The 27,618-nt window shown below is 38.7% G+C and overlaps 1 protein-coding gene across 1 annotated transcript; it reads left to right on the forward strand.

Annotated features, from left to right (window-relative positions):
- Window positions 1-8,122: 8,122 nt before the first annotated feature.
- On the forward strand, window positions 8,123-20,652 carry LOC117965620 (CD209 antigen-like protein C). Its single transcript, XM_059008276.1, has 10 exons — window positions 8,123-8,268; window positions 8,917-9,054; window positions 11,000-11,101; window positions 12,162-12,224; window positions 12,785-12,847; window positions 14,274-14,327; window positions 14,426-14,476; window positions 16,411-16,562; window positions 17,076-17,179; window positions 17,958-20,652. The coding sequence occupies exons 1-10, from the start codon at window positions 8,190-8,192 to the stop codon at window positions 18,079-18,081; spliced, it is 930 nt and encodes a 309-aa protein (XP_058864259.1). The 5' UTR covers window positions 8,123-8,189; the 3' UTR covers window positions 18,082-20,652.
- Window positions 20,653-27,618: the final 6,966 nt, after the last annotated feature.

Below are 27,618 nucleotides of genomic sequence, written 5' to 3' on the forward strand. Positions count from 1 at the left end.
GAGGGGGAGGGGGAGGGGGAGGGGGGGTTAGGTAAGCAGTTGAATTCAGGTCCCGCGCCTCACTTCCTTTTGCAACTGCTCTGAGACAGGCTGCTGTGTGTAAAACTTGACCGCTCTGCTGGATTGGGGAGTAAAGCAATACTTCCAGATTCAAACTTATTTGATTAAATTGTATAGGCCTGTGTTAATTTATTTCACTTTGAACAAACGCTTGCTAAGGTTTGCTAACTGCCTTCTCTCATCCTTGTGGCAGCTGTGATGTACCTTTAATGCTTATCTCATCAGACCATGTGGAATAGTAATAAACATAGCCATCGCTGCTTTGAACTAGGGTTACGTTACTGTTTTTCTTCAAAGAAAAAGTACGGGGGGGGGGTTCATGCCAAAGGAGGCTGAATGGCTGAGCAAGCTGTGAGAATGTCTTTTGTTTAAAAACAAGCACTACGTTAACCCAGGTTTTGCTGAAAGTTTAAGTCTGTTTTTGCTCAGTTACGATTTCAATGGAAATTAAATGTAGCCTTTCCCATTTATAGTACTGTTTTAAAGACTTTAGAACTATAACAATATGAGTATTGCATTACTGTGGTGTATCCTTGTATTATTCACCAGATTGAGGCTGTAGATAGCAGGTGCACACATTTATTAAAACCATTGAAAGCTCATTTTCAGAGTTACAGACATTTCAGACTTCCGGACAGCCTCCATTCCCAAGGTGTTTGTAACTCTGAGGTTCTGCTGTCATTTCTGTGTTTGTTCTGTCTGTGATCTTCCTCTTCATGATTAAAAGAGGGGGTGGGGGTTAGGAAGCTGTCAGGTCCTTTAGCAGCTTCAAATTGGCACCACACATTACCTCACGGTCCATTTGCTCACATGTCTGAGTAATGACCTTTATATAGTATAGAATAGCAAAAGTTGTAGGACAGTAATGAGCAAGCATATCCCTGCCAGTGAAGCAGGGAGTGGGAGCACTGGTCCCTTCCCAGTACGCATTTCAGATGTGTTTATTTATCCAGGATAGAACCCCGGAGATATACAGGACCAGCCCAAATGATGGCAGCAAATGATTTGCAGCACGCTGGGGCTGGTGGTCGTATTGCCCACTTTTCCTCACTCAGACCCTTTACTTACTAAATATCTTGGTACCCTAAATGTTTTAATGAGCACGACATCTCACAAGTAGAACGGTCCCCCGAAATGTTCTCCTTTTTCTAGGAAAGCAGTACAGCTGGGGACGGGGAGTTTGTTGCGGGATAAATTCACTCAGATTACTTGCTCCCTAAATATTATGGTATCCCTGAGTAGCTAGTTGTTTTTAGTGTTTCAATTGGAACACACTTCAGCATCATCACTCACGGCCAGAGAAAGGCGTCCTCATTTGTCAGCGCTAGAAATGTGTATTCTTTATGTACAACACTGTCTCTTACACAATTTTAAAGTTTATTTTGTTGACTTTCATTTGACCTGGAGAACGTATATGTAGTATAAACCAGTCAGAAGATGTACATAATAAAGTGAAAACAGTACAACTAGGCAGAATTAACCCGCGTATAAAGAGTTAAAAATGTAATTCCAATTATTATTCCTTTTCTTAAGGGAGATTCAGCCAAGCAGCAATACCAACATACAAGTTATCTTCTGCATTAACAGCAATATAATTATGTACACAACATAATACTAACCAAGACAACTGAGATATGTAAATATACGTTTAAAATTAAAATAATTAAAAGTGAATATAAATATTAAGAAATAAAGAAAATTAAAAATAATTAAATATTAAGATGTCCCTGTAATAATTAAAATAAATGAGTTGAAAAAAGCTGTTTCACGAGAACAAATTAGCTATCTAGCAATACAGCCAACTAGCTTGTTAGCAAGCTATCCCTCAAGGTCTCATCTATACGGAATAACATAGCTTGCTGTTCGTTTGTTTGTATTGACAATAGCAAGTTAAGAGAACGCAATAAATTCGTCTCGAACATTGATTTATTTATCTATCGGGGACACATACAAGAATCACATGAGTGTAATTTATATGACACAAGAAGCATTATAATATTGTTGTGTTATATGGTTGCCAATTACATTTGTAGACAAACTCCGTCTGCTCTGGCTCCATTTTTGCGCTCTGTCTTTAAGACGCAATGTTTGATGAGATTAGCTCATTGGTGGGTTATAAAAAGAAAATCTGTTCCGCAGAAGTGTACAGTGCTTGCACACTTCGGGAACGCCCACTTGAAGGCCCCTTCGAAGGGAGCATTTTATGTTCACTATGGATTGGAACACCCCTTAACATGACGGCCGTCCACTTCCGCCCTTCGATCTTCACTTCGTAGGGTGCATTTTCATGAATTAGAACACAACCAGGGAGTCCTGGAGTTACTTCCTCTGTGCAGTATCATTATCAACTAGAAAAACAAAAGGCAGAAACAAACTCCCCTACTCACCAAACACTGCCACCTACTGTGCAATCTGTCAAACTGCATAACCAGCCATTTAATTTAGAAAACTGTACATTCTCTGGTACAGTCAACTTCATGAATTACACAAAATAATGTATATAATTTAATTTGAGGCAAATACTGAAAATATTCTGCAAATTTATTGAATTTATTTGAACTTTTAAATATTTTGTTCATCTGTTAAATTCATTGGAACTGTTACATTTATTGGTACTGTAATGAACCTGCTCGTTCACTGCTACTGGATTAAATATGCAATAGCGTGCCGCTGCCACAACCTTTGTTTAACCGGAGGGTCCGGTAGTTAGGTGTATTTATAGAATAAGGGAGAGCGTATGAAGTCACGCCACAAAGACACCAAGAACAGCAACTCAGGGAAAACAATTTATTAGTATAGTTAATTAAAACAGAGCAGTTAGCGATCTTAGACCATACCAATAAATTAGACCAATTGAGCTAGATTAATTATACTATTAATTATACAAGGATTGCAGTGAGCGTGTCTGTCCCCTGTAGATCCACACAGTGATTAAATACAGTGTAACAGTCTGGAATTTAAATGTGGTTAAGATCAATAAAACACCAAGATTTACAAAGTAGAAATACAGCAATCGTATAACAATTTAAAAGAGTCCTCCCCTGGTTTCTCAAAGTCAGTCCCCTTACAGACTAGTCATCCCAATGCTCACACAGAGCACTCTATCCCGGTCAGACGCCCCGTCTTGAGCGCTAGTCCCCTTTTTAAAGTTCAGGCAATCAAATCATGATCACCGGCACCTGCCGACCGACTGCTTTACCTTAACAAAACTCAGGTGTGCGTTAATAGTTCTAATGGGCAACCAGCGAGGTCCATTACAGTACTATTTTTCCTAGCGTAGTAATATATTTAGGAAAAAATAAACCTATATTCATTTTTAAATAAAAATGTGTCTATATCTTTATTTCTAAAAGCTAGTAACCCATTTTATAAGGGTAATAAGACATTCCAGGGTGCTGGTTGTGCTGGAATAACCGCATTTCCAGGGTCTTAAGGCACTCTGCCTACAGCCTTGTGTCTTACTATGCTCCTGGGCATGGGGTTATTCCAGTACAACCAGCAACATGCTTGCTTGTTGCTGACATAAACATTTCCTGTTGCAAAATGAACTTGGGATGAAAGTTCAGGAACTCTGTGTAACACATCGGTGGCCCCTTCACTTTAGTTCATCACAGTTCCTGGTGTCCAGAGCAGTCCAGGGTTGGCCACATGGCAGATAGTAATGAGTTTGAAAATGAGTTTGAAAGTGTTTGAAAAACTTGAAATCCCAGAAGCTGCACAGATTGGCTCCCCCTCCCAGTATCCTAGCACTGCGTTTCCATGACTGGCGGGTTTTAATGTTGACTGCATTCCCTTTCATGACCTCTTCAAGTACAATAACACAGAACAAGAAGAGCAGCATTGAAGTATCTGCATAGAGTGAGCAATATAGCTTCTATACAAATAGCTTTGAAAAAAATACACTTCAAAACTGAATTCAACTTTCATATAGGACACTATGAAAGCTAAGGAATGATGGAAATATATATTAGGTAAGATTGGTTTGAATTATTTAATTAGTTCTATGACCTCCAGATGTTTATACCTTTGTTTTGTATGAGGAATAATATTTTGTTTGGGTGATTTGTTTACTCACCTGCCTTTTGCAAATAAAAAATATGGTTGAAAAGGTTTAATATGTAGTAGAGGAAATGTATTTTGTATGAGAATTGCTTACAGTTAGCAAAGGGATCTTTGAACCATTGGACCTTCTGAAACCGCCCTATAAGAATGAACAAAGACAACAGAAAACATGGATCAGGCATCTGTAATATGAACATAGCGGACTTACATAGGATGTGGGGCATCAGTTCAATACAATGATTCAGAAGATTGATTCATTTCATTCAGTAATCTTATCTGGATTACCTGGGTTTTATTTCTGTAGTCCCTTGTGTGTTTGACCACTGTTAAGACATGTTTGTAACTGATTGATAATCATTAATAAATATTTGAATGTTCTAATTATAATCCCCATTCGTGTCCTCCACCAGCGTGTAAATCAAGTTTTTGTCACCATGAAGTACGGAATTATAAATATCATTGTCTACTGTTTTTAGAAAACTTAATAAAATAACATGCATTTATTTCAGTTCTCAGCCCGGCAAAGACAATTAACAATCACAAACAAAAAGAACAACAATTAAAAGCATAGTTTATGACTGACAGACCTTCTGGTTTAAACAAGTTATAAGTATTTAACTCTGAGTGTTGGCGCCACTGTGTTACGACCTGAATAATATGGCATAAAGCACACATCAAGCCATGCAGTTGCGTATCTGCAATTATTTTACTGAGTTCAGAAATGCAACTTCGAAGGATCCAAAACTCAAACAAAAACGTTCATCATACAGAATATGTTCTTTACCAACATTACAAAATCAAAAAGGTTGCATTGTTACCAGAATTAGTGTTATAGCCACGAGGTGTGCATTATCACTACACGAGGTGTGCATTATCACTGCACGAGGTGTGCATTATCAATGCACGAGGTGTGCATTATCACTGCACGAGGTGCGCATTATCACTGCACGAGGTGCGCATTATCACTGCACGAGGTGCGCATTATCACTGCACGAGGTGCGCATTATCACTGCACGAGGTGTGCATTATCACTGCACGAGGTGAGCATTATCACTGCACGAGGTGCGCATTATCACTGCACGAGGTGCGCATTATCACTGCACGAGGTGCGCATTATCACTGCACGAGGTGCGCATTATCACTGCACGAGGTGCGCATTATCACTGCACGAGGTGCGCATTATCACTGCACGAGGTGCGCATTACCACTGCACGAGGTGCGCATTACCACTGCACGAGGTGCGCATTACCACTGCACGAGGTGTGCATTACCACTGCACGAGGTGTGCATTACCACTGCACGAGGTGTGCATTATCACTGCACGAGGTGTGCATATCACTGCACGAGGTGTGCATTATCACTGCACGAGGTGTGCATTACCACTGCACGAGGTGCGCATTTTCACTGCACGAGGTGTGCATTACCACTGCACGAGGTGCGCATTACCACTGCACGAGGTGTGCATTATCACTGCAGGAGGTGCGCATTACCACTGCACGAGGTGCGCATTATCACTGCACGAGGTGTGCATTATCACTGCACGAGGTGTGCATTACCACTGCACGAGGTGCGCATTATCACTGCACGAGGTGTGCATTATCACTGCAGGAGGTGCGCATTACCACTGCACGAGGTGCGCATTATCACTGCACGAGGTGTGCATTACCACTACACGAGGTGTGCATTACCACTGCACGAGGTGTGCATTATCACTGCACGAGGTGCGCATTATCACTGCACGAGGTGCGCATTATCACTGCACGAGGTGTGCATTATCACTGCACGAGGTGCGCATTATTATAAACCAATAATTTTATTCTAGTCAGAACGAAACTTTTCTTTCTTTAAAGTTATGCAATGAAACAATTTTCATTAAGGAACCGAAACTGGCCTTTTACCAATTAAATGCAAATCTGCTAAGTGTTCCATTGAGAACCTGTAAGACTGATCTGCTAAGTGTTCCATTGAGAACCTGTAAGACTGATCTGCTAAGTGTTCCATTGAGAACCTGTAAGACTGATCTGCCAAGTGTTCCACTGAGAACCTGTAAGACTGATCTGCTAAGTGTTCCACTGAGAACCTGTAGGACTGATCTGCTAAGTGTTCCATTGAGAACCTGTAAGACTGATCTGCTAAGTGTTCCATTGAGAACCTGTAAGACTGATCTGCTAAGTGTTCCATTGAGAACCTGTAAGACTGATCTGCTAAGTGTTCCATTGAGAACCTGTAAGACTGATCTGCTAAGTGTTCCATTGAGAACCTGCAAGACTGTCTTGATGCTTGTTGCCTTTCTTTGTGTTGTACTTAAAACAATCAGTTTGACTACAATTTAACAGCATACTTTAAGTGGAGCAGATGAATAGTTATTTCATTATTCATTATTTGTCAAATTTAAATTCAATCTATATATACACATCCCCTCGATTACAAGTATAGCTTTTTTATTTTTAAACATGATGGCTTCGTTGAGAATGGAACTAAATTAGATTAAACAAATCTTCATGCTGGCTTGTCTATGCAACCGTCGTCAGTTGTACCGCTCTGCAGCGTCATTTTGCATGTAATGTAAGGTCAATGGCAGGTAATGTGAGCTCAATGGCAGGTAATGTGAGCTCAATGGCAGGTAATGTAAGGTCAATGGCAGGTAATGTGAGCTCAATGGCAGGTAATGTAAGGTCAATGGCAGGTAATGTAAGGTCAATGGCAGGTAATGTGAGCTCAATGGCAGGTAATGTGAGCTCAATGGCAGGTAATGTGAGCTCAATGGCAGGTAATGTGAGCTCAATGGCACAACACTGTAGTCGTCGTTGTTTTCTGACAGGGAGGTCATTAAGGACGTTCAGTCGCCAATTTGATGAAGGCTGTCATCTTCTTCACTAATCACTGCCCAACACACGCTTTTGCAAGAGGTACAAATCCATCTGGAGACCCCAGACACCATCAAATAGCTTTTCAAACTCAACACACAGCTATAAAGTCATCCATTGCTTTTCAAATGCAATGCAATACAATACAATACAATACAATTCAATTGATTTTTATACGAGAGAGAGAGAGAGACTGGCACAGCATGCTGGGTACCATGCACACCACTCATGTGTTTGAGCTGTGCAAGCACTCCGATTCTATGAGTAATTCCCTTTGAGTAATTCTTGTTTTTGTCACCAGGAAACCTATTAATAAATGTATTCATTTCACAACAAGAAAAGCTGCCTTTTACACACCTAGAAAATGGAGTGATTTAAAAGATACTTAGGAGCCGGTTTTCGTTTTGGTCAAGGCAATGACTTTACTGCCGTACTGAGGCTTTAAACCAACACAAAAAAACGGAGGCTACCACTGTGTATACTGGTATTATTATGTTGTGGTTAATCAGAAGGAATGCTTTGTTTTAAGGTGTGTAATTAACACACTTTATTCCATTTAATTAAAACCTGACAACTTGAAATCTGAGTATCTGCACAGCCCTAATGTGTACAGCTATGACATGTACAGACACACTGGCAAAGTGGTCATTAGTGTGCAGATGTAGAGCAGGTGCAGTAATCCAACAATGAAGACAGGCAACAAAGTGCGGGTGAAATGGTTCCTGTTTATTTGTAAGTCATTTATACCTATAGCATGTATCTCTTAATGTTCATTAGAAGTATCTTTCAGCGTCACTAATTTACAAAAGAGGTGTACAGTCAGATACAAATATAATACTCCAAAAATGTAAAACGCCAGGCAACTTCACCAAAGGTTACTACTGCTTTGATTACCCTAGTTTCCACTACATACATTTCATATGAAACCTATTAGACACATTGCAATGCTATTGTAAATAGAACTGGAATAAGAAATAAGTCCTGGAAACTTGAACCACAGCATACTCTGCACTTGTGTCATCTTTTTCTCAAGGAGATTTTGACTTGCAGTGGGAAGTTCCCTTATTGTTAGGAAATTAAAATTGCTAACTCATTTTATTTCTACATTTCCTGTTGCTATATGAAGAACTGAATCTAGTAGCGAAACATCAGTCAGACCGTCACGGTTCCGAGTGTTCGGATCACTGCAGGGTGGGCAGCATGGCAGACAGTAATTTTGACTTCTATCAACAAACTGCACAAAGAAAATATCAGGACATGAAAAGAAACTGCGGATCAGGTACATTTCAGTTTCAAGACTTACCTGTCTCTCTGCTTGGGCTTGTGTTTGAAGGGAATGCATTACTGTTGGGTTAGGGTAGTAACAGTGTTCTACACTATGTGAAGCCAAGGTTGATGGAACAAATGATTTCAGTAGCATTTAAAATGACACGTATTTACTAAGGAAGTTGCTACACTTTCAATTGAACTACCATAGGGTATGTGTGCAGAAATTAACTTATTTAGTGCCACCTTCTTATTAGTTTTTCTCGATGGTGCTCTATATAATAAAATATATAGAAATACTCAAATAAACTTAAGTTCAAAGATAAATGTTAGTTAGAGAGGAAGTCTGCCAAAGGATTAATGCCATTGCAAAAAACCTCTGCTGTTTCTTATATCTAATATTAGATTGGAGCAAAATGGATTCCAAAACCAATGCATAGCTGTCATACAGATGTTGTGTGGGAGATACCATATGAAAGCAATGCATAGCTGTCAGACAGACTTTGTGTGGGAGATACCATATGAAACCAATGCATAGCTGTCATACAGACATTGTGTAGGAGATACCATATGAAACCAATGTGTTGCACATTTCAAAGCAGAATCTTAAAACCCAGAACTGGTCAATATGTACATTCTTTGGACTTGATTCAAATTCTAGCAGTGGCATTTTGCACAACGTGTTTTCGACCACCTGTGAATGACGAAGATGAGGAAGTTAACTATATACACGTGGAAGAATCTACTGAATCTGAGGAACAGATTCGCAAAGGGAAGGCTAAACCCATGAAGACTAAAGGTAAGCTCTTAATTCCCTGGCACTGTTTCTCAAAGATAGCTACTCACTGGACTCTACTGAGCTAATTACAGTATACCACATTATTGTGTGTTTACAGATTACAGTGTTTAAAGATGGTTTTCACATTAAAAAAAATGAAATTGAGCAAAAAAAGGTGTCTACGTAGGATTCATAACATAAAAAATGTGAAAACTGGCAATAGGCAATTTCAGTTCTGCAAATATACTCAATGCTAGTTCCATTTTTCTTCCACAGATGGTGCTGGCTATATGACTTCAAGAAGGATTAACAATAGCTTTTGAATAATTAAAAAAAAAAATTCTCTCTCTCCCTTGTCCTTCTTGAGCAGCCTGCTCTAGCCTGCTGTCAGCTTGTGTGGTTGTGAGGTTGTGGGTGCATCATGTGCGGGGTGTATGCATGGCCAATGGGGTACTGCACTAGGAATGAGCCAATGAGTGAAGAGTGGACGGAGTTGTGCTGCATAAAAGGGGAGTTAGTTGTGAGTAAGGAGTCTAAAAGAGCAATCCATGAGAAAGAGCACACATAGCCGGCCGCTACAGTATTCAGTAGAGTAGTCACATGTGAACAGGATGCCTTCACTGATGACGTCAGACCAGAAACACAGACTCAGGAAGTACGGGTGAGAGCTGAAACGCTACGGCGTTCAGCTGCTTTTATTAAATAATAAAACAAGATTTAAACAAACAACAAAACACTACAAAACAAAAGGGCACATTGGCCAAACAAATATGAATAAACAAATAAGTGTGCTGGTTTTACCCCAGCACGATACTTAGCAGTTTTTTACTCTCTCTCTCTCTCTCTCTCTCTCTCTCTCTCTCTCTCTCTCTCTCTCTCTCTCTCTCTCTCTCTCTCTCTCTCTCTCAAAACCTGTCTCGCCTCTGACACTCTCCCCTGAGCACAGACAGATGCAGTTTCTTATATTCTGGCCGAGGGGTTAACTAGCTGTTAATTATCTTATTACCCCTCGGCCACAGTCTGCACGTGTTTGGTAAGGATGCGTGACTGTCAGCTAGTTAAATAATCAGTAGCTGATCAGCCACGCATCCTCACAAAGTTTTAAAATATAAATACAAAACAATAACAAATACGCGGCGCTTTGACCTGCGCCTAAACAAAATACAAATAATAATACAAATATATATATAGGGGCGGGACACTCCACCACATCATATCAAATGAATATCTAGTGCACTTTCTTTTTGCTTTAGCCTATAGCAGGGCTTCCCAACCCTCGTCCTGGGGACCCCTGTGTCTTCTGATTTTCATTCCAACTCAGCTCTCGCTTATTTAACTAAACCCTTTTTTTTAGACTAATAATTTAATTAGACCTTTTTACTTGTTTTCAGCTCTTAAACAGTTGCAGTTTCAATTTAGCTATAACATTTTATAAGTAACTTGAACTCTGCAACTTTTTAGGAGCTGAGAACAATCAAAAAGGTCTAATTAAGCAAAATGTGTCATACAACAAGGAATATCTATTTTTGATTGAATTTGTGATTTGTGAAAACAAACAGCGACCATATCGAGTGGATATTTCTCATATACACAAATATTACTGTTTTTATTAAATGGTTTAAAAGATGACCACTGGGGAGTGTAGCAGTAATCTCTGTCCCCTATGAAGCTGTGATCTTGTGCAGAGATTTTCCATTCTCAGAAATTTGAGTTGCATACCAATAATGGTCATATCTAAAACCATCTCACTTCAGAAATTCAGTTAAAAAAAACAAGGACGTTAGAGGTATTTGTTACATGCAATGTGCTTCACTGACAACAACCTTCTTATATAGATTTTTAAAGTACTTCAATTTGACAGAAATATTTCAGCACACACAATAGAAACTTTCCATTTAATGTGCGTCCCGGGCTCAGCTAATGTTACGCTCCCAAGGCCACTTACATTTGTATTTTGTTTTTCCAGATCGTAATGTCTGTGGAAGCAAATCCATTGTTGTTCTCTACATTCTGTTGATGGCTACCTCGATGGTGTGGATGATCCTGCTCTCCAAGGCATTTGCAAAACGTAAGTCTTAAATAGAACAAGAACAGATTTCCAATAGGAAAAATAAATGCCACATACAATAATACATAATTGGGAATGCCCACCTCCCCATTATTTTATTGAATCAGTTTTCTCTATCCGAGCGGGATGTTGTCTGAACACTGCAACCCACATAAAGATTAAAACCAGTGAAGTCCAGCCACTGTTCTCATAGTCAAGCCAACCCGCTGATCCTACCGAAAAAGAAAGTCTGGACTCGTCAGACACCAGAGCAGCAGGGGTCGCTGAAGCACAATGAAGTGAATCAACACAAGCCGATTTCCTCCCTTACTCCAGTGCAGCTCTCCTTGTGGCTCCCCAGCCAAGACGGGCAACTCAGTAGGAACAGGATTCAAACCACGGGTGCATGACTCAGGCTGCACTCCAAGCGGTCGTGCATTTACAAGGTCCCTTGGTTAGCTATCCTAGTGATAAATATAAATATGTACAGTAGGCCTATACAGTATTCAGTAGAGTAGTCAAATCAAATTAATACTGGTGCACTTTTTACTTTTTCCTATAGGTTTACCGCTAACACAAATTAAACCATGCTGCTGCATTGTACACATTACTGTACAATGCAAAAATAATAAAAGATTATTTTAAATTGAATACATTATTTTAGCACATTTCTTTTCTACTGTAGCCTACTTAGTACACAATTAACACAAAATAGATCATGGTGCTACATTGACACGTTATGATACAGTATCTTACATACACTGCACAGAAAGAAATCATTTTTAAACTTACATATCAAATGTTAGTGTACACATGGCTGCAAGTAAAACACACAGCCTACCTGCTACTTTTTAATAAGAGAGAACATTTTAAAGCTGTACTTAATGCTGGGGTGATTTAATTAAAAAATGTAGGTCTTCAAAAACATCCTTCATTACCACTGACTGATAGAATCTGCTGGCAAACCCTTTAAACATTGAGGAACCAATGGCTGTGTTTCCAAGGCAACGTGCTCTAGACACTGTATACAGGGAGCATCTATGTGGGGACAGTTTCCTTTGAAGTGTTTTTTCTTTTTCAGATTCGGAAATCTCTGCTGAAATCGAGAACCTGAGAAACTCGAGGACAATTTTGAAAGGAAATGGTACGAGTTTCTCTCTCAAACTAAAAGCTCAGTCAACTCTCGATCTAGGAGATATTTCTATACTTGGTTCGGTTTCTGTTCCACTAGTGGGAAGTACATGCTGGTGAATTAGCCTGCAGTACCACTTCGTTTGTACTTATAATGATGTATTGAAAGGGCTTAATACTGTATGTATTTGCTATTATCTGATGGGACGTTATGTCATTGATGTAGAGATCAGGGAAAAGAAGAATGCAAAGTACTTTTTTGTTGGTCCCTGATAGATCAGTTTAGATAGATCAGATAGCTCTGGGCTAAAAATGTTTAGAGCTGATTTTTATGCCAAGTTAGCTTAATTAATGTGTGTGTGTGTGTCTATATATATATATATATATATATATATATATATATATATATATATATATATAGTTTTGGTATGATTTCTAAACTTACTCAAAAAATACTTTACTACCCACTATCTGCTAAAGCAATGACAGTGCTCCATGCCAGCATGCTTCAGATACTGTCTTCTCCTTTATCAGAATCGGCATGTCTTTATCAGAATTGAATATGTTTTTCAGAATCTGCAATATCTGCCGAACTACAGGAGCTGTGGAATACACTGATCAGCTTGAAAGCAAGCGGTACGCAGCCCCTTCACACAGAGGGGCGCAGTTGCACTTAATTTAGAATCCGTTAGAGTTCAACTCTCTGTATTCTGTTTATCCAGTAGGCCACTTATTAGTCGAATGGCTTGATGGATTGTGCTGTGTAGAAATGCTACAAAAGAGAAGGGAAAGAGGGGGCTTAATTGAAGTTTATGATATACATGGCTCAGTGATACTTTGATATGAATGACTGTGAGCCTCGTTATGCATCCTCTCTCAATACTGTATACTGTATATCTCTATTGATACACTGACATCACAGTTCCGTCGCAAGGAAGGAAAAGCCTGTTATAGACGATAGTGGCTGAGTGGATAGACACTAGATAGGGTGGAATCTATTTCAGTCAGGAAACTCATGCAATAGATTATTTATTAAAACATAGACGAGACAACATGTCTACATTATACATATTTTACACTGCATTCTATGGCCTTTGACCTCGCCTTTCGAGGTACCCCTGCCCATAAATTAGTTTGCAGGATAGCCGCCCTCCCCTATCAGACGAAGCCAAAAAGCAGGCAAACTCTGTTGCACAGCAGGGACGGAATGGATTGAGGTAAGATATACATCCTTTCCTTAACCGATCATCGGACGTATTGTTTATCAAAGGACAAATAAGATACTAGCTATTCAAGTGACGGTTTGATCTGGTATTGGAAGCACCTAAAATATGCTTGCTGTTTATGTGATTTAATCTGAGGTTAAAGTGAGTTCCCTGCCTGAACCACTGCTTTGCTAAATAATCTCATGGGATGTGTAGCTGTTGTTTTACGGCTTGTGCGGGTTTGCTTTTACAATGTTGTTAGCAGTGCATCACCATCTACCAATGAACCAATGAACCAATGTGCTCCAAGTTGCTGTCCTGTTGTATTAGTTTTCTAGATTATGCATTGCCTCAATCCGCAACTGCACTCAATTCACTGCTGGTCTGGCAGAGGCGGTGTTAGCAGCTTGTCTCTGACAGACAGTCGGCCATGCACACTAAAATTCCCGTGCAGAATGTGACCATCTCCGAAATGTATTAAAGTATTGTTAATTCGGAGATGGTCACATGTATAAAACCCCCACAGCTTTTGCTGGTCGGGGTGGATGTTTGGAAGGAGGAACGTGAGCGAGTGAGCAAAATGAAAATCAAAAACAAAAGTAAAACAGACTGTATGGTAGGATCAGTGAAAGCTACTGCCCAGCCTGACCTTGGTGTGGTGTTTGTTATACGTGTTCGTGACCTGTTTTGTTTAAGCCTTTTATTTTTGCTCTGTGAGCTGTGTTTTGTGTACAACCTTTTTATTTATTTTTTTCACAAAATGACTGGCTGTAGATTTTAATTTGCACATCCTGCCAAATTAATATTCTAAATGAGTTTACAGGCAAAGAACCGCTGTTTGTTTTTTATTTTTTCAGACACTGAAGAAATACGAAACCTGAGAGTGGAGCAAACCCTCCTGAAGGAAAAAGGTACAATTAACTTACAAATACCAAAAGAAGTTCTCTGGTGAGAGCAGTTTAGAGACTTTATTCTAATAACTCCAGTTTACACATGTGTGTCTTTTCAGATTCTAAGATCATGGCAAATGTTACAAACTTGGAAAATTATGTTTCTAAAGGTAAGTGATAAAGAGATAGGAGCACCAATATATATATATATATATATATATATATATATATATATATATATGGACTGGAGAGGAAGGATATAGTAGAAAATTATTGACCTGAGGGAAGACTAATGTTACTGACGGGGATATAATGCATTGCACCCTGGAGATAACAATAGTCTTCTCAGTCAAGAAAATAAGGGAGGCAAGGTTCGATAGTAAATACGACTTTATATATATGTTGTTTAAATATAACTGATACAGCATAAGTAAATACATAAATAACATAAATAAATAACAGGAAATGTTCTTTGCCAAGTTTTTCCAAAGTTCTTCGTCCAGGTTTGCTGACTGCTGCGTAGTCCAGTTCATATCCTGCCTGTAATATTTATTTACATTGTCGAGTTGAATTTGTATAAATTTCAGAAAGTCAGAAAACAGTGACAGTGACGTTTTAATCACCATTTTAGTGTTTGGAGCATCTTTCTCTTGTAAGTTTTGTAATTCATTTTCTGTCAAGTCACAGAATCAAGCTATTTTCTCTTGTGAAAGTGCAAGGGAGAAAGATGTTTCTTCGAAAAGGGACGGGACTGACAGTGATATGAACCAATCACATGCCAGACTGAGACTATTGACCGGTGATGTAAGGATGTTAGGCAATAGTTCAATCTATTTTTCTACCTATGATGAGGTTTTAACCAATCACAGGCCAGGATTTCCAATCGCTGACTCATGTATGTATGTGTGTGAATGTGTATATATATTATTAAAACACCAAAAGACGCGCTATTTTTAATAACACAACAAAAATAAAACACAAAATAAACACCTAGCTCCTTTTTAGAGCACTAACTAGACAGGCAGGTCCCTGACTCACTCGCAGGACGGCTAAGCCTGCCAAACACATTAAACAAACAAAACCACACAGGGTTTCCACACTTTACGACTGCTTGGAAGCAGAGTACCTTTTCTACCTCCCTCTCCTCAGCAGCCCTGAGCAAACTGACTGCCCTCTTTAAATACCCTGCACCTGGGTCTAATTTAACAATAATTACCAGGTGCAGGGGATCATTAATAATAAAACAATTAACAAATTAAATTACACAATAAAGCAAAACAATTCAATTAAAACAAATGTGCATTCGCACGTGTTTTTTCATGCAGGGAGGATTAACCCCCTCCCTGCTGTGTTACAATATATATATATATATATATATATATATATATATATATATATATATATATATATATATATATATAATCAAAAAGAAAAAGGTAATGTAGGTACTCAAAAATGTGAATAATTGCTAAAAAATAAATTATATCAGGGCGTTTTGGACACAAGTCCTTCTTCAGCTGGATGTAAAAAGATTTTTTTTTATCAATTATTCACATTTTTGTGTATCTACATTACCTTTTTCTTTTTGATTTTACACCTTATGTTAGACAGCAGTTTTCTTTTTTTTAATTATATATATATATATATATATATATATATATATATATATATATATATATATATATATATATATATATATATATATATATATTGCTGTCCTGTTACCTGCAGTAGTTCTTAGTGGTTGTGTTTCTTCTTTTTTGTTAAGTCTGTGTTTCTATGAGTTCAGGAGCTTCTCTTCAGTTCTAGTTGCCTTCCATAGACAACTATAGTGATCAGCCAAAGTGTCTTTATAATGTAAAGCACCAGCACCATTGTGCCCAGCGGTGTAATACCAGCAAAACTGAATAATGAAGCAGAACACGAGATGGCACTGACTCTTATCAAGAGAGACATTCTTTGGCTGATCTTGCCTGTGTTACCTTTATCTATGGCAGGCAATTAGAATGAAAGAGCAGCTCTGGAACTCAAGAGAAAGAACCTTAACACAGACTTGACAATAAATTAATACATGAATCACATTCCTACTCCTTTTTGTTTTCAGTGTGCGTCATCAAGACCTGCCCTTATGAATGGACCTTGTTTAGTGGGAAATGTTACTACTTTTCCAATGAGAACAGAGACTGGAAGAAAGCAAGAGAATTCTGTCAATCCCAAGACTCGGACCTTGCAGTGATCAACAGTGATGAAGAGCTGGTAAGAGACATCCCCTCATCCTCTTCATCACTAATTATAATGAATAAAACATCAGCCAATGTCTAAACAAGCAGGGAATCCCTTTGACTCTTGACCCATTCATAATGAAAATAACTATCTAGATATAGTTTCATAATCCCTAATTTATGTCGGGTGCAAATAAAGTGCTCACCAGGCTCCTGGCCAGCAGGGTTCACTGTAGCTCAGCAGGGTGACTCAGTCCCTGCCCATTTAGCTTCCCTAACCCATGGGAGTGCCAGAGTCAATGCTCTCTGTGGAATCCTCAGTGAATGCCAGAGACTTCCAGGAACCTGCACTGCCCTGACGGTATGAACCACCCTGTACACAACATGACCATGCCTTTACCAGGGGTTCTCAGTACTCAGCAACCCCTATATCTGACATAGATTAATGTTTTCAATAGAGTTCCAATTGAGGTATTTTTAATTTATGCTTCATTATTAAAAATAATTCCATTGTTCACCAACTTTTTTTCCTCAATCGTGTTTTCAGAACTATTTAAAGGGCAAAGTTCGAGTGGATCACTTGGTTGGAATGAGCGATTTGGAGACAGAAGGGGTCTGGAAGTGGTTGGATGGGAGTTTAGTGGATGGGAGGTAAGCGCTTTAGAAACGGTGTCCTAACATTACAAGAGAAAGATGGCATAAGAGATAAAGTACACGCCACATAATAAGGCTGTGATTCTATCAAGGGTTTTTGCATTTATTTACAATCTAGGTAATTAAAGCCTTTTTTAATGGTGGGCTCAGGCTTTATGACTGGTACTGTATTTATCCAAACAAAAGCAAAACATTCGAAATGTTTACCATTTATAACTTGAATTCACAGAAGCTTCACTCATTGGCTTTTCCTATGAATGACGTGTTATCCTTCATGTATCTGCAAAGAACGATCTATACATTCTTTACTCGTTTCATATACAATAGCATTTAAAAAATCTAATTCACCTTTACCATAATGTGCGTGTAAATAAAATAAATAATCCATTAGATGTGTGAATTACTAAATTACGAATAATAAAATCACTTGGTAAGTCAAATGAGCTATAAAAAAATATAATTGAAGTATCTGCAAAGTACCTGATTGTTGCATTGTCTTCACTACCTTAATGTGTGCATGTTTCATATAGGGGAGCCTGTGAGATCTAAAAAATGCTGGCAATGCATAATAGGTCAAATGTACTGGAATGATTTTGTTACTCTGTAGACTGTAATCTGCAAGATGATTGGGCACCTGGGCCTAGATTGACTACAGTGTACACAGATTTGTGACTCTGTATTATTAGAAAATGAAGTTGTGTGTTACAGTCTAAGGGCTTCATTGTTTAAATAGGGAACCTTGCAGCCAATAAAGGACTTTTCTTCTACGGTTTAGAATGTGGAATCCTGGGGAACCAAACAATGAAGGAAAAGAAGACTGTGGTGAGATGAGCAACGGCAAGCTGAATGACATCCCTTGCAACCTAAAACAACGATGGATCTGTGAAAAAACACTTTAACAACAAACATATTCAAAAAACTTGAGTATAAAATAGCGTAACTACAAATCTGACGAAGCTCTAACCAACAGCTTGCAATCTTATATATACATATATATATTGAACTGCTTTTATAAAAACAGGAATTAAAAAAAAAATAGCATCAGGTGTTACATCTATGATCTAAAATTGGAAAATGATTCACTACCATCAGCCAATCAGCTTCCAGCTCTAGCGGGCTTCTAATAGATAGTAGATGCCTGTTGGAACGTTGCAGCAGCAACTGTGAATCAAACTTCAAATCAGTCTGCGCAAGTGCCAGATTTTTCATTCTGACATGCTGATGAAAGCAACCAGTCCTGTACTGCAGCTTGTCAGCTCCATTCAGATATCTGGCACCGTCCAGATAAACTATAAGCAGCTCTGACAAGTAAAACATAATTTGTTAATAACGCTTTTTTTGTTATTATGCATGTGATCCTTTATGCAAATTTTGCATGACTATTTTCCTATTTGCTTAACGGAAGGGCACCCAACTAATCACTAAAAGTTCAAGTGTTTTAAGTGTTTTAAAGTGTTTTTTTAAAGAACATGATAAAAATTGTTTTCTAATATCGATAGTGCCCTCTCGATGAAGGCTCTACCGTGTGATAGTTGACCTTGACTTTCGTTAGCGCCCTCGCCTTCAGTTTGTGATGCATAACTCCAGAACCAGTCAATACTTCATGGCAGAGCCTTCATCGACAGTATCGCTTAAATAATACACAGTGTCTTCCTGTGATTAATGTATATTTTTTATTAAACTTAAAACTGTAGATTTGGGGGCTCCCGAGTGGCGCATCCAGTAAAAGCACTCGCTAGAGTGCAGGATGCGCTCTATAGCCTGGACGTCGCCGGTTCGAGTCCAGGCTATTCCACAGCCGACCATGGACGGGAGCTCCCAGGGGACGGCGCTCAATTGGCCGAGCGTCCAGCGCACCAGCGACTCCTGTAGTCTGGCCGGGCGCCTGCGGGCTTGCCTGTAAGCTGCCCAGAGCTGCGTTGTCCTCCGACGCTGTAGCTCTGAGGCGGCTCCACTGTGAGTCTGCAGAGTGTAAAGAAGCAGGCGGCTGATGGCACACGCTTCGGAGGACAGCGTGTGTTCATCCTCGCCCCTCCCGAGTCAGTGCAGGGGTGGTAGCGGTGAGCTGAGCCTAAAAATAATTGGGCATTTCAAATTGGGGAGAAAATAATAAAAACTAATTGGCAACGACTAAATTAAAAAGAAAAAAACCTGTAGATTTGTCAACAAGACAGTAGTAGATTGCTAAAAACACTTCAGATTTCCAGCACCTCTCTGTGTGAATGTGTGTCACGATGTCTACTCCTGGAGCAAATCTTAGGCATGGAGTTACTTGATACACTGTTTCATATACTTGATACACTGTTTCATATACTTGATACACTGTTTCATATACTTGATACAGTGTTTCACATACTTGATACAGTGTTTCATATACTTGCCACATACACTGCCTGGCCATTTTATTAGGACTTTACCCCTTTGGCATCGCCCTGACAATGGCTACAGACTTGACAGAAACTTCAGGCATCTTCTATGGCCTGCACAATACAGCTGAGCATGTTTGGGATGAACTTGAATGACACATTCTCCATCATGACCCTCTGCCCAACTCTGTACCAATTGTGTGAAATATTACTGACGGAATGGATTAACATCCCACTAGACACCTTCCAGCACCTTGTGGAGTCTATGCCATGTCGTTTCAAGTGGGTATAGGTCGTAATAAAGTGGCCAGGCAGTGTACATGCTTATTGTTATGTGTTTCTGCATTTAGAAGAAGTTTCATTTTGTAAAGTATTGAACCAAACCTCACGATTCAGCTTCAATTTCAGATTCATGCAAAGCATTTCCAAGCACTGTTGTAGAGTCACACAGGTGTAAATGTAATGGAAGAACACAGGCTTTAATTGTTCTCCAATACACAAAAAAAGTCACAAATACATTTAAATCTTTCATTTTTAGTTTTTACTATAAACTGTTGGAGAAACTATAGTTACACTTTACGAGAAACTATAGTTTACAAAATTACCTGGGTTTTAGATTGAGTTAGTATTTGGGTTTTAGAGTTAGTTAAGTTAGTTGGGTTTAATATTGATTGTTGGAGCAGGAAAGACAGATGGTAAGGAGAATGCTTTGAAGTGCACCATACAGCAATTTAAAGGGGACCCTGTGTTTTCTCAGAGGTAACATTTTGGCGCTAAAACCTTCAAAGACTGACAATCTCCTTCCTTTACTTAATTTTATGACGTTATAACTTTGTGAGTAAAACAAAGAAGCATTGATGTTACATTCACTTCAGCTAATAAAAGGAAGGTGGTCAATGACCTGATTGGTTGATACAAATATGCATCACTATGTAATTGTCTTTTCTGATAGGTTAAGAAATACAGGGTAATGTCATAAGGGAAGCCTATATTAAGTCAAACATTGTATTGTCTTTTTGATTCTATTATAACTTGTGCTTCAGGAAAATAGAGTACCCAGCTGCTCTGCTGTGTCTAATAAAATATATTTGTTGAAATCTACAACGGAGTTCGGAATCACAATCATTTTATACTCCCGGATGAAAAAAGAACATTGGGAAACATTTTAATTTCTTGTTGAAGACTACATAAATAGGCAACAAAAATGACATACAATCAATCTCTTTTGATTATCTATATAAATTCTGCTGCTTCTTCTTCTAATTGTGATTGGATATTTAAACACACACGAGTCCAGGAGTTTACCTGAACCCTGCAATGGAGCTCACACTTCAGGAACCCTTCCTATTGCTTCTGATTAACTCTTAGCTGCCTGCAATGGATATATCTTGCTGTGTTCCTGCTGCAGTCATTCAGATGCAGATTTTTCAAACACAGCTTCTTGTTGGAATGTGTAAGCTCTGTTTCCAGAACCCAGAAGGAAATCAGATGATTAATACAGATCACTGTCAAACCATGCTGTAAAACAGGAACTTCTTAGAATGCGTTTGGTATGGCGAGTCCTGAATTGCAGCAGCTAATGATATAACTGGTTCACAGTGCTTCTACTCGCCCATATCTACCAATTACTTTCAGGAGAAAATGTCAACTTTGCTTGAGTTTCTTGGATAAGGATAGCTGAAGATAACCAAGACTGAGTTACGAGGGATCTCCCTGGAGAACAGAATTACAAAGTAGGACTCAACTAAATGACTAAATAAACATTAACTAGTCCTCTGAGAAAGCTGGTGCAATACATGTTAAGTCATTCAGAATAAAAGATTTAGGCTGGTTCTACAGACCCCATTAGCACTAATCTTGGACTATCTAATGTTCTCTTAGGTCATGTAATCTAAGATTAGTGCTAATCAGCATTGGTGAAATCAGTTGTTGAAAGACTATCTCTAGTCTCCTCAGAAGATAAATGTATTTCCTCTGGACATCTGTAAGCACAGGAGTCTCTTCCCTGCCATGTTTACTTCCTCTGGTATTCCCCTCACTGTAGCCTCATGCTCAGCGAAGCGAATCACCATCATTCTACTAGGCCTCATCTTTCCACCCAGTGGCTGAGCAATTTGGATAGATTTACCATAAACAATGTAAACACCATGCAAATTGCACTCATGCACAATAAATCCATTGTTTTAGGGTATTAAATACCTCCCTGGCAGTTCAATCAATAGGCAAGTGACTATAGTATAGAACAGGGGTGGCAAAAGTTGGCCCATCCACTCCTGGTCTTTGTTCCAACCATGTTCTAAATTGTTTAATTTAACAAATGAAACCTCCATCCACTCTGCAGTAGTTCATTATCTCACCTGTTAAACCTGGAGTGGAATAGCCCTCCAGGACCGGGATTGGCCACCCTTGGTATAGAATATGGAATTGTTAGACAGACATATTGATGAACAGAGCACACTGTCTTTCTGCATTCACCACTGAACAGCCTACCCAATTGTCTCTGTCTCTTTTTTTAACAGTTTAGTCAGTCAGACTGTCTTTAATGCTATAGACTGCACAGCTCCCAGCTGATTGGCTCAGCTAGCTATGTTGACCAGCTGGCTTGAGAGTTCAGCAAGAAGTAGGGGTGTGTATAAAAGTGTGAAGTCTCAATTAAGACTGCTGTAGTGTAAAAGAAAATCCCTAGTGTCGTGGGAATGTGTCAGAAACGGAATGTTATGTTAATATAGTTTGTGCTTTAATTTAAATTTATATTTCTAAAATAAATACCCAATTCACTGCAGTATGAAAATACTTAATTTCTGCTTATCATTTTTATAATTTTTAGAAGACTTGTGTTGCAATTGGGTTTGAATCTCTAATAAACCCATAAATCAATGAAGCAGAACTGCAGCAGCTAGTGTTGATGGTTGGGTGATCATTACTATTAATAAAATGAAGATACATAGAAATGCACAGCTGTGAACAGAGGATTGCACCGGAGTTCAGCTGAAGATGGGGTTACGGACCAGCGTGGCTGAACTGCTAAACAACACCAAGGCACTGGGGTTCACATTCTGGTTATCAATATGGCACAGGAGAATATTTACAGGAGTATTTCAACCATTCAACATCAGATACAAAGAATACGACAAGAGAGCCATGTCCCAGGTACCATTTCTCAGTTTTATTTGTTGAGGCAGTATCAACAGGCAGGGGTGCCCCAATCCTGTGTGCAGCACTCCAGGTTTGACTGGTATCATGAAATAATACATTAATTAAGAAGAATTGAAGGTGCAACAAAGACCAGGAGTGCGGTGGACCTTGAGGACTGGCGTTGAACTCCTGCAATACAGAGTCATGGCTTGAGAAGCGATTGTGATTATATGAAGACACGGCACATTCATACTGTATCTCTTTTCTTTAGTGTGGAAGTGAAGTGTGTTAATTGATTGCCTGTTTAACCTGCCCACCTGGATAAGTCAGCAAGGCAGTTCAGATAGGATCTCAAGAGAGATAGCACAGCTGCCTGTGTAATTCACAATGAGATTTGTGAAGCTCTCCTACCCTGGCATACAGATACCTTAATAACTGCAACCTATGCAATGGTACCCGTGTGCTTGCAGATCCAGGACTCAAGTTTAACATAAAGGTCATAACAAATGTAACTGTTCAACATCCAATTTGTTTTGTTGTTCAGCTGGAGCATTTGGTTATGTTATCAGCTGCAGTGATCGGGAGAAAATGTGCAGAGAATTTGAAATCGAAGAGGAGCCCAGCCATGCAAAGCAACGTGAGAGTAAAGGTATATATAAATTAAAAAAAGAGAAGCATCACAGAAAAAAAAAAAAACGTTTTTATTTAAAATGCATACGTGACATGACGTTCTGTAGATGGCGCGGGTTGATTCTATGGTAGTATAACCCCCCCAAAATAAATAAATGTGCAAAATGTCTAAGCCTTTTGCACAGCAGTGTATATATATATATATATATATATATATATATATATATATATATATATATATATATATATATATATATACACACACACACAGAAATATTGTATACTGAAACAAAACATTGTCTCTTTTTTTTCCCCTTCATAACTTGACAGAGCCTGATTCTGTTTTGCTTAATTTTTATAAGAAACGTATGAAAGTGTAATATTTGTGTTACATTGCATTGTTCTTTTTAGTTCAGTATATGGGATTCCATCATACCATAGGAGGGGAGGGGGGGTTTAACAGTAAATGCTTGACATGCCAGTAGATGGCAGCAGATTAAACCCTGAGCATAACTCAGCTCATCTGAAATGCTTCATTATGTTTATATTAAAAAGCAATGCATCATATGTGCCATTACCATAGCACATCTAAAAATAAATACATTTCAATAATATGTGGTTTGTTTTTTGTTGTCTTCTTGAGCAATTCATACTGTATATAAGGCACGGTACAATATAACCAGACATCATGTGCTTCGTATTCAGGGTCTGAATGACCTATAAAGTGGCTCCATCGCTGGCTTTGAGATTTTTCCAAGTTATTCCCTTTGGCTTTGGTTTATTCTCTACTTGTTAAACCGTGCTGGTGATGAAATCCCCAGTGCAGGGGATATAGTGCAGGCAGTCGTGCGTACGTACATACATCTGCAGAACCGCTTATCCAACTTGTCATGAAACTTGGTATTAACATTATTTAGCCATTGACTGAAAAGCTCCTTTGAGAAATACTTTAATTAAAACTTTGTCACGAATGTATAAAATCTCTTTTTGTATATTTTACATTCTAATCCGGAATACCCTCTTTTCTCATTGTCACTAAATTCAACATAACTCCCCATTACTGCCAGACATATAGAGCACTGCATTTTCACTCCAGAAACCGTCTAGTCTCCTTCATTCATGGAAAAAACAAAAAACACTTTCAATATATGTTGTATTGTATCCATGGATTTGATAGAGGGAAAGCTGCTTCTGAGATATTCTGTTATTTCCAAACTGACAGTCTAACAGAGTGTGCATCGCAGGAACAAGGTTCACACAGGCACCTTCTTTCTGCTTGCTTTGATTAAAAGCCTTGTGACGGCTGATAAGGTTTAGGAATGGCCTCCTCTCACTCTTACACTGTCTTTTGTTCTTATAAGTAAATATGAACACATTTAGGAAGAAAATACTGTATGTTACTGTGACAGAGATCGAATGATTCTTGGTGTTAGATCTCCCTCTCGACCTGTGAGGGCACGGTGTAAGAGGTACAGAGTACCCTTAATTAAATGACACGACAATTTATTCCGTAGGGTAGGTGGAAGTCGGTCATTTAGGAGAGGAACGGAGCTACGGTATCCAAACTCAATGACCCCGACGGTAAACGGTGTGGCATCTGAGGATTGGAGGAGCGGATGCGCTAGTTAACTTAGAGGTCATGAGCGAGGATATAAATAGGGGGTAGCGTACGTGATCGGTTCCTTTTTTTGCATATGATTAGGAACAACCTAGAAAAGGAGCCTGTATATTGAATACCGTGAGTGTTATTTGTGAGTCTGTGTGTTAACACCGTTTGTCTTGTGTTTGTTGTATTCAAAGAATACTAACCCACACGATCCGGCTCTGCAGCCGCAGGCCAGCGTAAAAACCGGACATCACTGCTCACCTTTTCCACTACAGGAACCGTCTTTGCACCACTAACGAAATCACGCACTGTCTGTGTATATGTGTTTTGTGTGGGTGAAAGAACTGGACTTTGGGTTACGGGTCAAACCCGCTGGATTATAAACAGAAGTGTTACACGCCGCTGTACCACTTCTTTCACTATTGTTTACAGGTTTTGCCTTGAGGCTCTGGACATTTAATAATTTAAATAAACACCCTTGCACCTGTACAACATTGTCCGTGTGATTAATCCGCTCTGCACTGCACTCACCTGCACGTATTCACCACTTTGCCACAGTTACTCATGCCATTAAAGTAAAATGAACTTAGATAGGGGTTTCGACATTGCAACTATTCATTAAGTACTCTGTTGATTCAATTAAAATGTATTTAGTCAGATACTATTTCAGAATTGTAATATTTGGGAATGTCTTTTTCAGCATCAAACAAAGAAAAGTTGTATAAACTAAATTGTATAATCTTTAGTACATTATGGTGAAAACAGCAGCAATAATGTTTAGATAGGCTTGTATAAATGATCAGTTAGACAACTGAGATAAGACTTCATCTCTCCAAGCACTACACAGAAACACCTAGATACTACCTTATATAATACAGTAGAACCTCAGAATTCCAAACACCGCTCTACCAAACACCCATACTTTCAGCCTGAAGAACACAATCACTCAACCATGCGTGCAATGCAACCAGATAGGCACTCCTATAAGTGGCATGCTGGTCATGGAAAAGGCACAATTACTGGTCCAACAAATGTATCCAGACAGAGGTGAGGCAGATTTAAAAGCGTTTCAGTAAAAGACTTAACAGCCCTGAAGATCGGTAAGGAATTACAAATAACTCAGAAGCCTGCATTGAGGCTGATTTGAATTTAGATTGCATGTAGGCTGTTTGTGTAAGCCAATCAGGAGCAGGTTACGACTGTCTCTTGTATCCAATCAGAGTGTTTGTAGAAGATATGCTCTGGGGCTCAACGTCAGGGATGAAGAGGGTTCCTGACAGTTTGGAACAGTATTTGTGCTGCTGTTGTCCTGCATAACATAGCAAGGTAATAGCTGATGGGGTGCAATACTGCATTAGTTAGGATTAGCGCACATTCCCCTTATTTCCTTATACAGTACATTGTAAGTAATGATTGATTTTTTTCTTCTATAATACCAAAGAAACACAAATAACACACAAATAATAATTGTAGTATTTCTTATCAGCAGAAACGATGGGTACAATTCTGAGTAATGGCAATAATCAAAGTAAGGTTTCATATATTTAGTTTCCTTCCAAGTTCTAGATCAAAATGGCATCACCGTCAAGCAAACTCAAGACACAGGAATCTTTCCAATATGAACATTTTACTAGTACAAGTTAAGTGAAAACAGTAATTAATGCATTACACAACTAATAATGAATGTGCAAAATCAAATAATCAACCCATTTAATCATTGTAATACTCATTCATTAAGAAACAACACAATTCAAGACAACTCTCAAATGTATGGCACCTAGTTCAAACATTTCGAAAAGATCATAAAATAATATTTGGTTGCAATAAATGATTAACTTGGATACAGAACAATGGATTGTTTCAAATGCAAGAATGTAATGTCAGTGAAATAGTAGAAGTCTATGGGGCAGCACAGCCGTGCAGACCATGAGGGCACAGAAAGGATATCCTCTCCTCCCTGTTCTGCTCTGTGATGTAATGAGTCAAGCTGTTCTCATACAATTAAACAGCAGTTATATTCAGCAAGCATGTTCTCATTAGAACTGTTTCCCAGCCTGGAGAACATCTAGGCACCGACTAGAGGGGAGGCATGCCTTGATTTAGTCTTTTCAAATAAAGACAGAATAACTAAAACAGAGGTCAGAGAGCCATTGGCAAACTCAGACCACAACATGGTCTCATTTGAAGTGATTTTCAAAACCCAAAAAGTAATGACTAAAGCTAAGGTTTACAATTTTAGAAAAGCAAACTATGTAGGTATGAAACAGAGACTAACAGAAGTAGATTGGAGTAAAATAGAGAAAACATCCACAGAGAAAGGATGGCTGTTTCTTAAAAATGTAGTACTAGAGGTGCAAAACAATTACATCCCAAAAGTGGACAAATCTAAATCTAAAATAAAATGGCCAAAATGGTTTAATAGATTAAAAAAATATTCAGTGAAAAAACGCACTTTATAGAGCGTTTAAAAGGGACCAAAAACAAAGTACACAGAAAGAGTACTTGATACTGCAAACACAAGTCAAAAGAGAGCTAGAAGTCCATATTGCTAAGGGGGCTAAAACCAATTCCAAAATGTTTTTCCAATATTATAACAGCAAGAGAACATTCAAAGAGGAGGTTAAATGTCTAAGAGACACAAATGGCAAAATCATAGACAAAGAAAAAAAAATAGCAAATATATTAAATTATTACTTTTC

The sequence above is a fragment of the Acipenser ruthenus genome, chromosome 36, assembly GCF_902713425.1.
Source record: "Acipenser ruthenus chromosome 36, fAciRut3.2 maternal haplotype, whole genome shotgun sequence".
NCBI lineage: Eukaryota > Metazoa > Chordata > Actinopteri > Acipenseriformes > Acipenseridae > Acipenser > Acipenser ruthenus.

Excerpts from the sequence above, each read along its gene's own strand:
- LOC117965620 (XM_059008276.1), top strand. The coding sequence starts at position 8,190 with ATGGCAGACAGTAATTTTGACTTCTATCAACAAACTGCACAAAGAAAA. Across the intron at positions 14,477-16,410 it reads GGAAAATTATGTTTCTAAAG|TGTGCGTCATCAAGACCTGC; the intron begins GTAAGTGATAAA and ends TTTTGTTTTCAG. Across the intron at positions 17,180-17,957 it reads GGGAGTTTAGTGGATGGGAG|AATGTGGAATCCTGGGGAAC; the intron begins GTAAGCGCTTTA and ends TCTACGGTTTAG.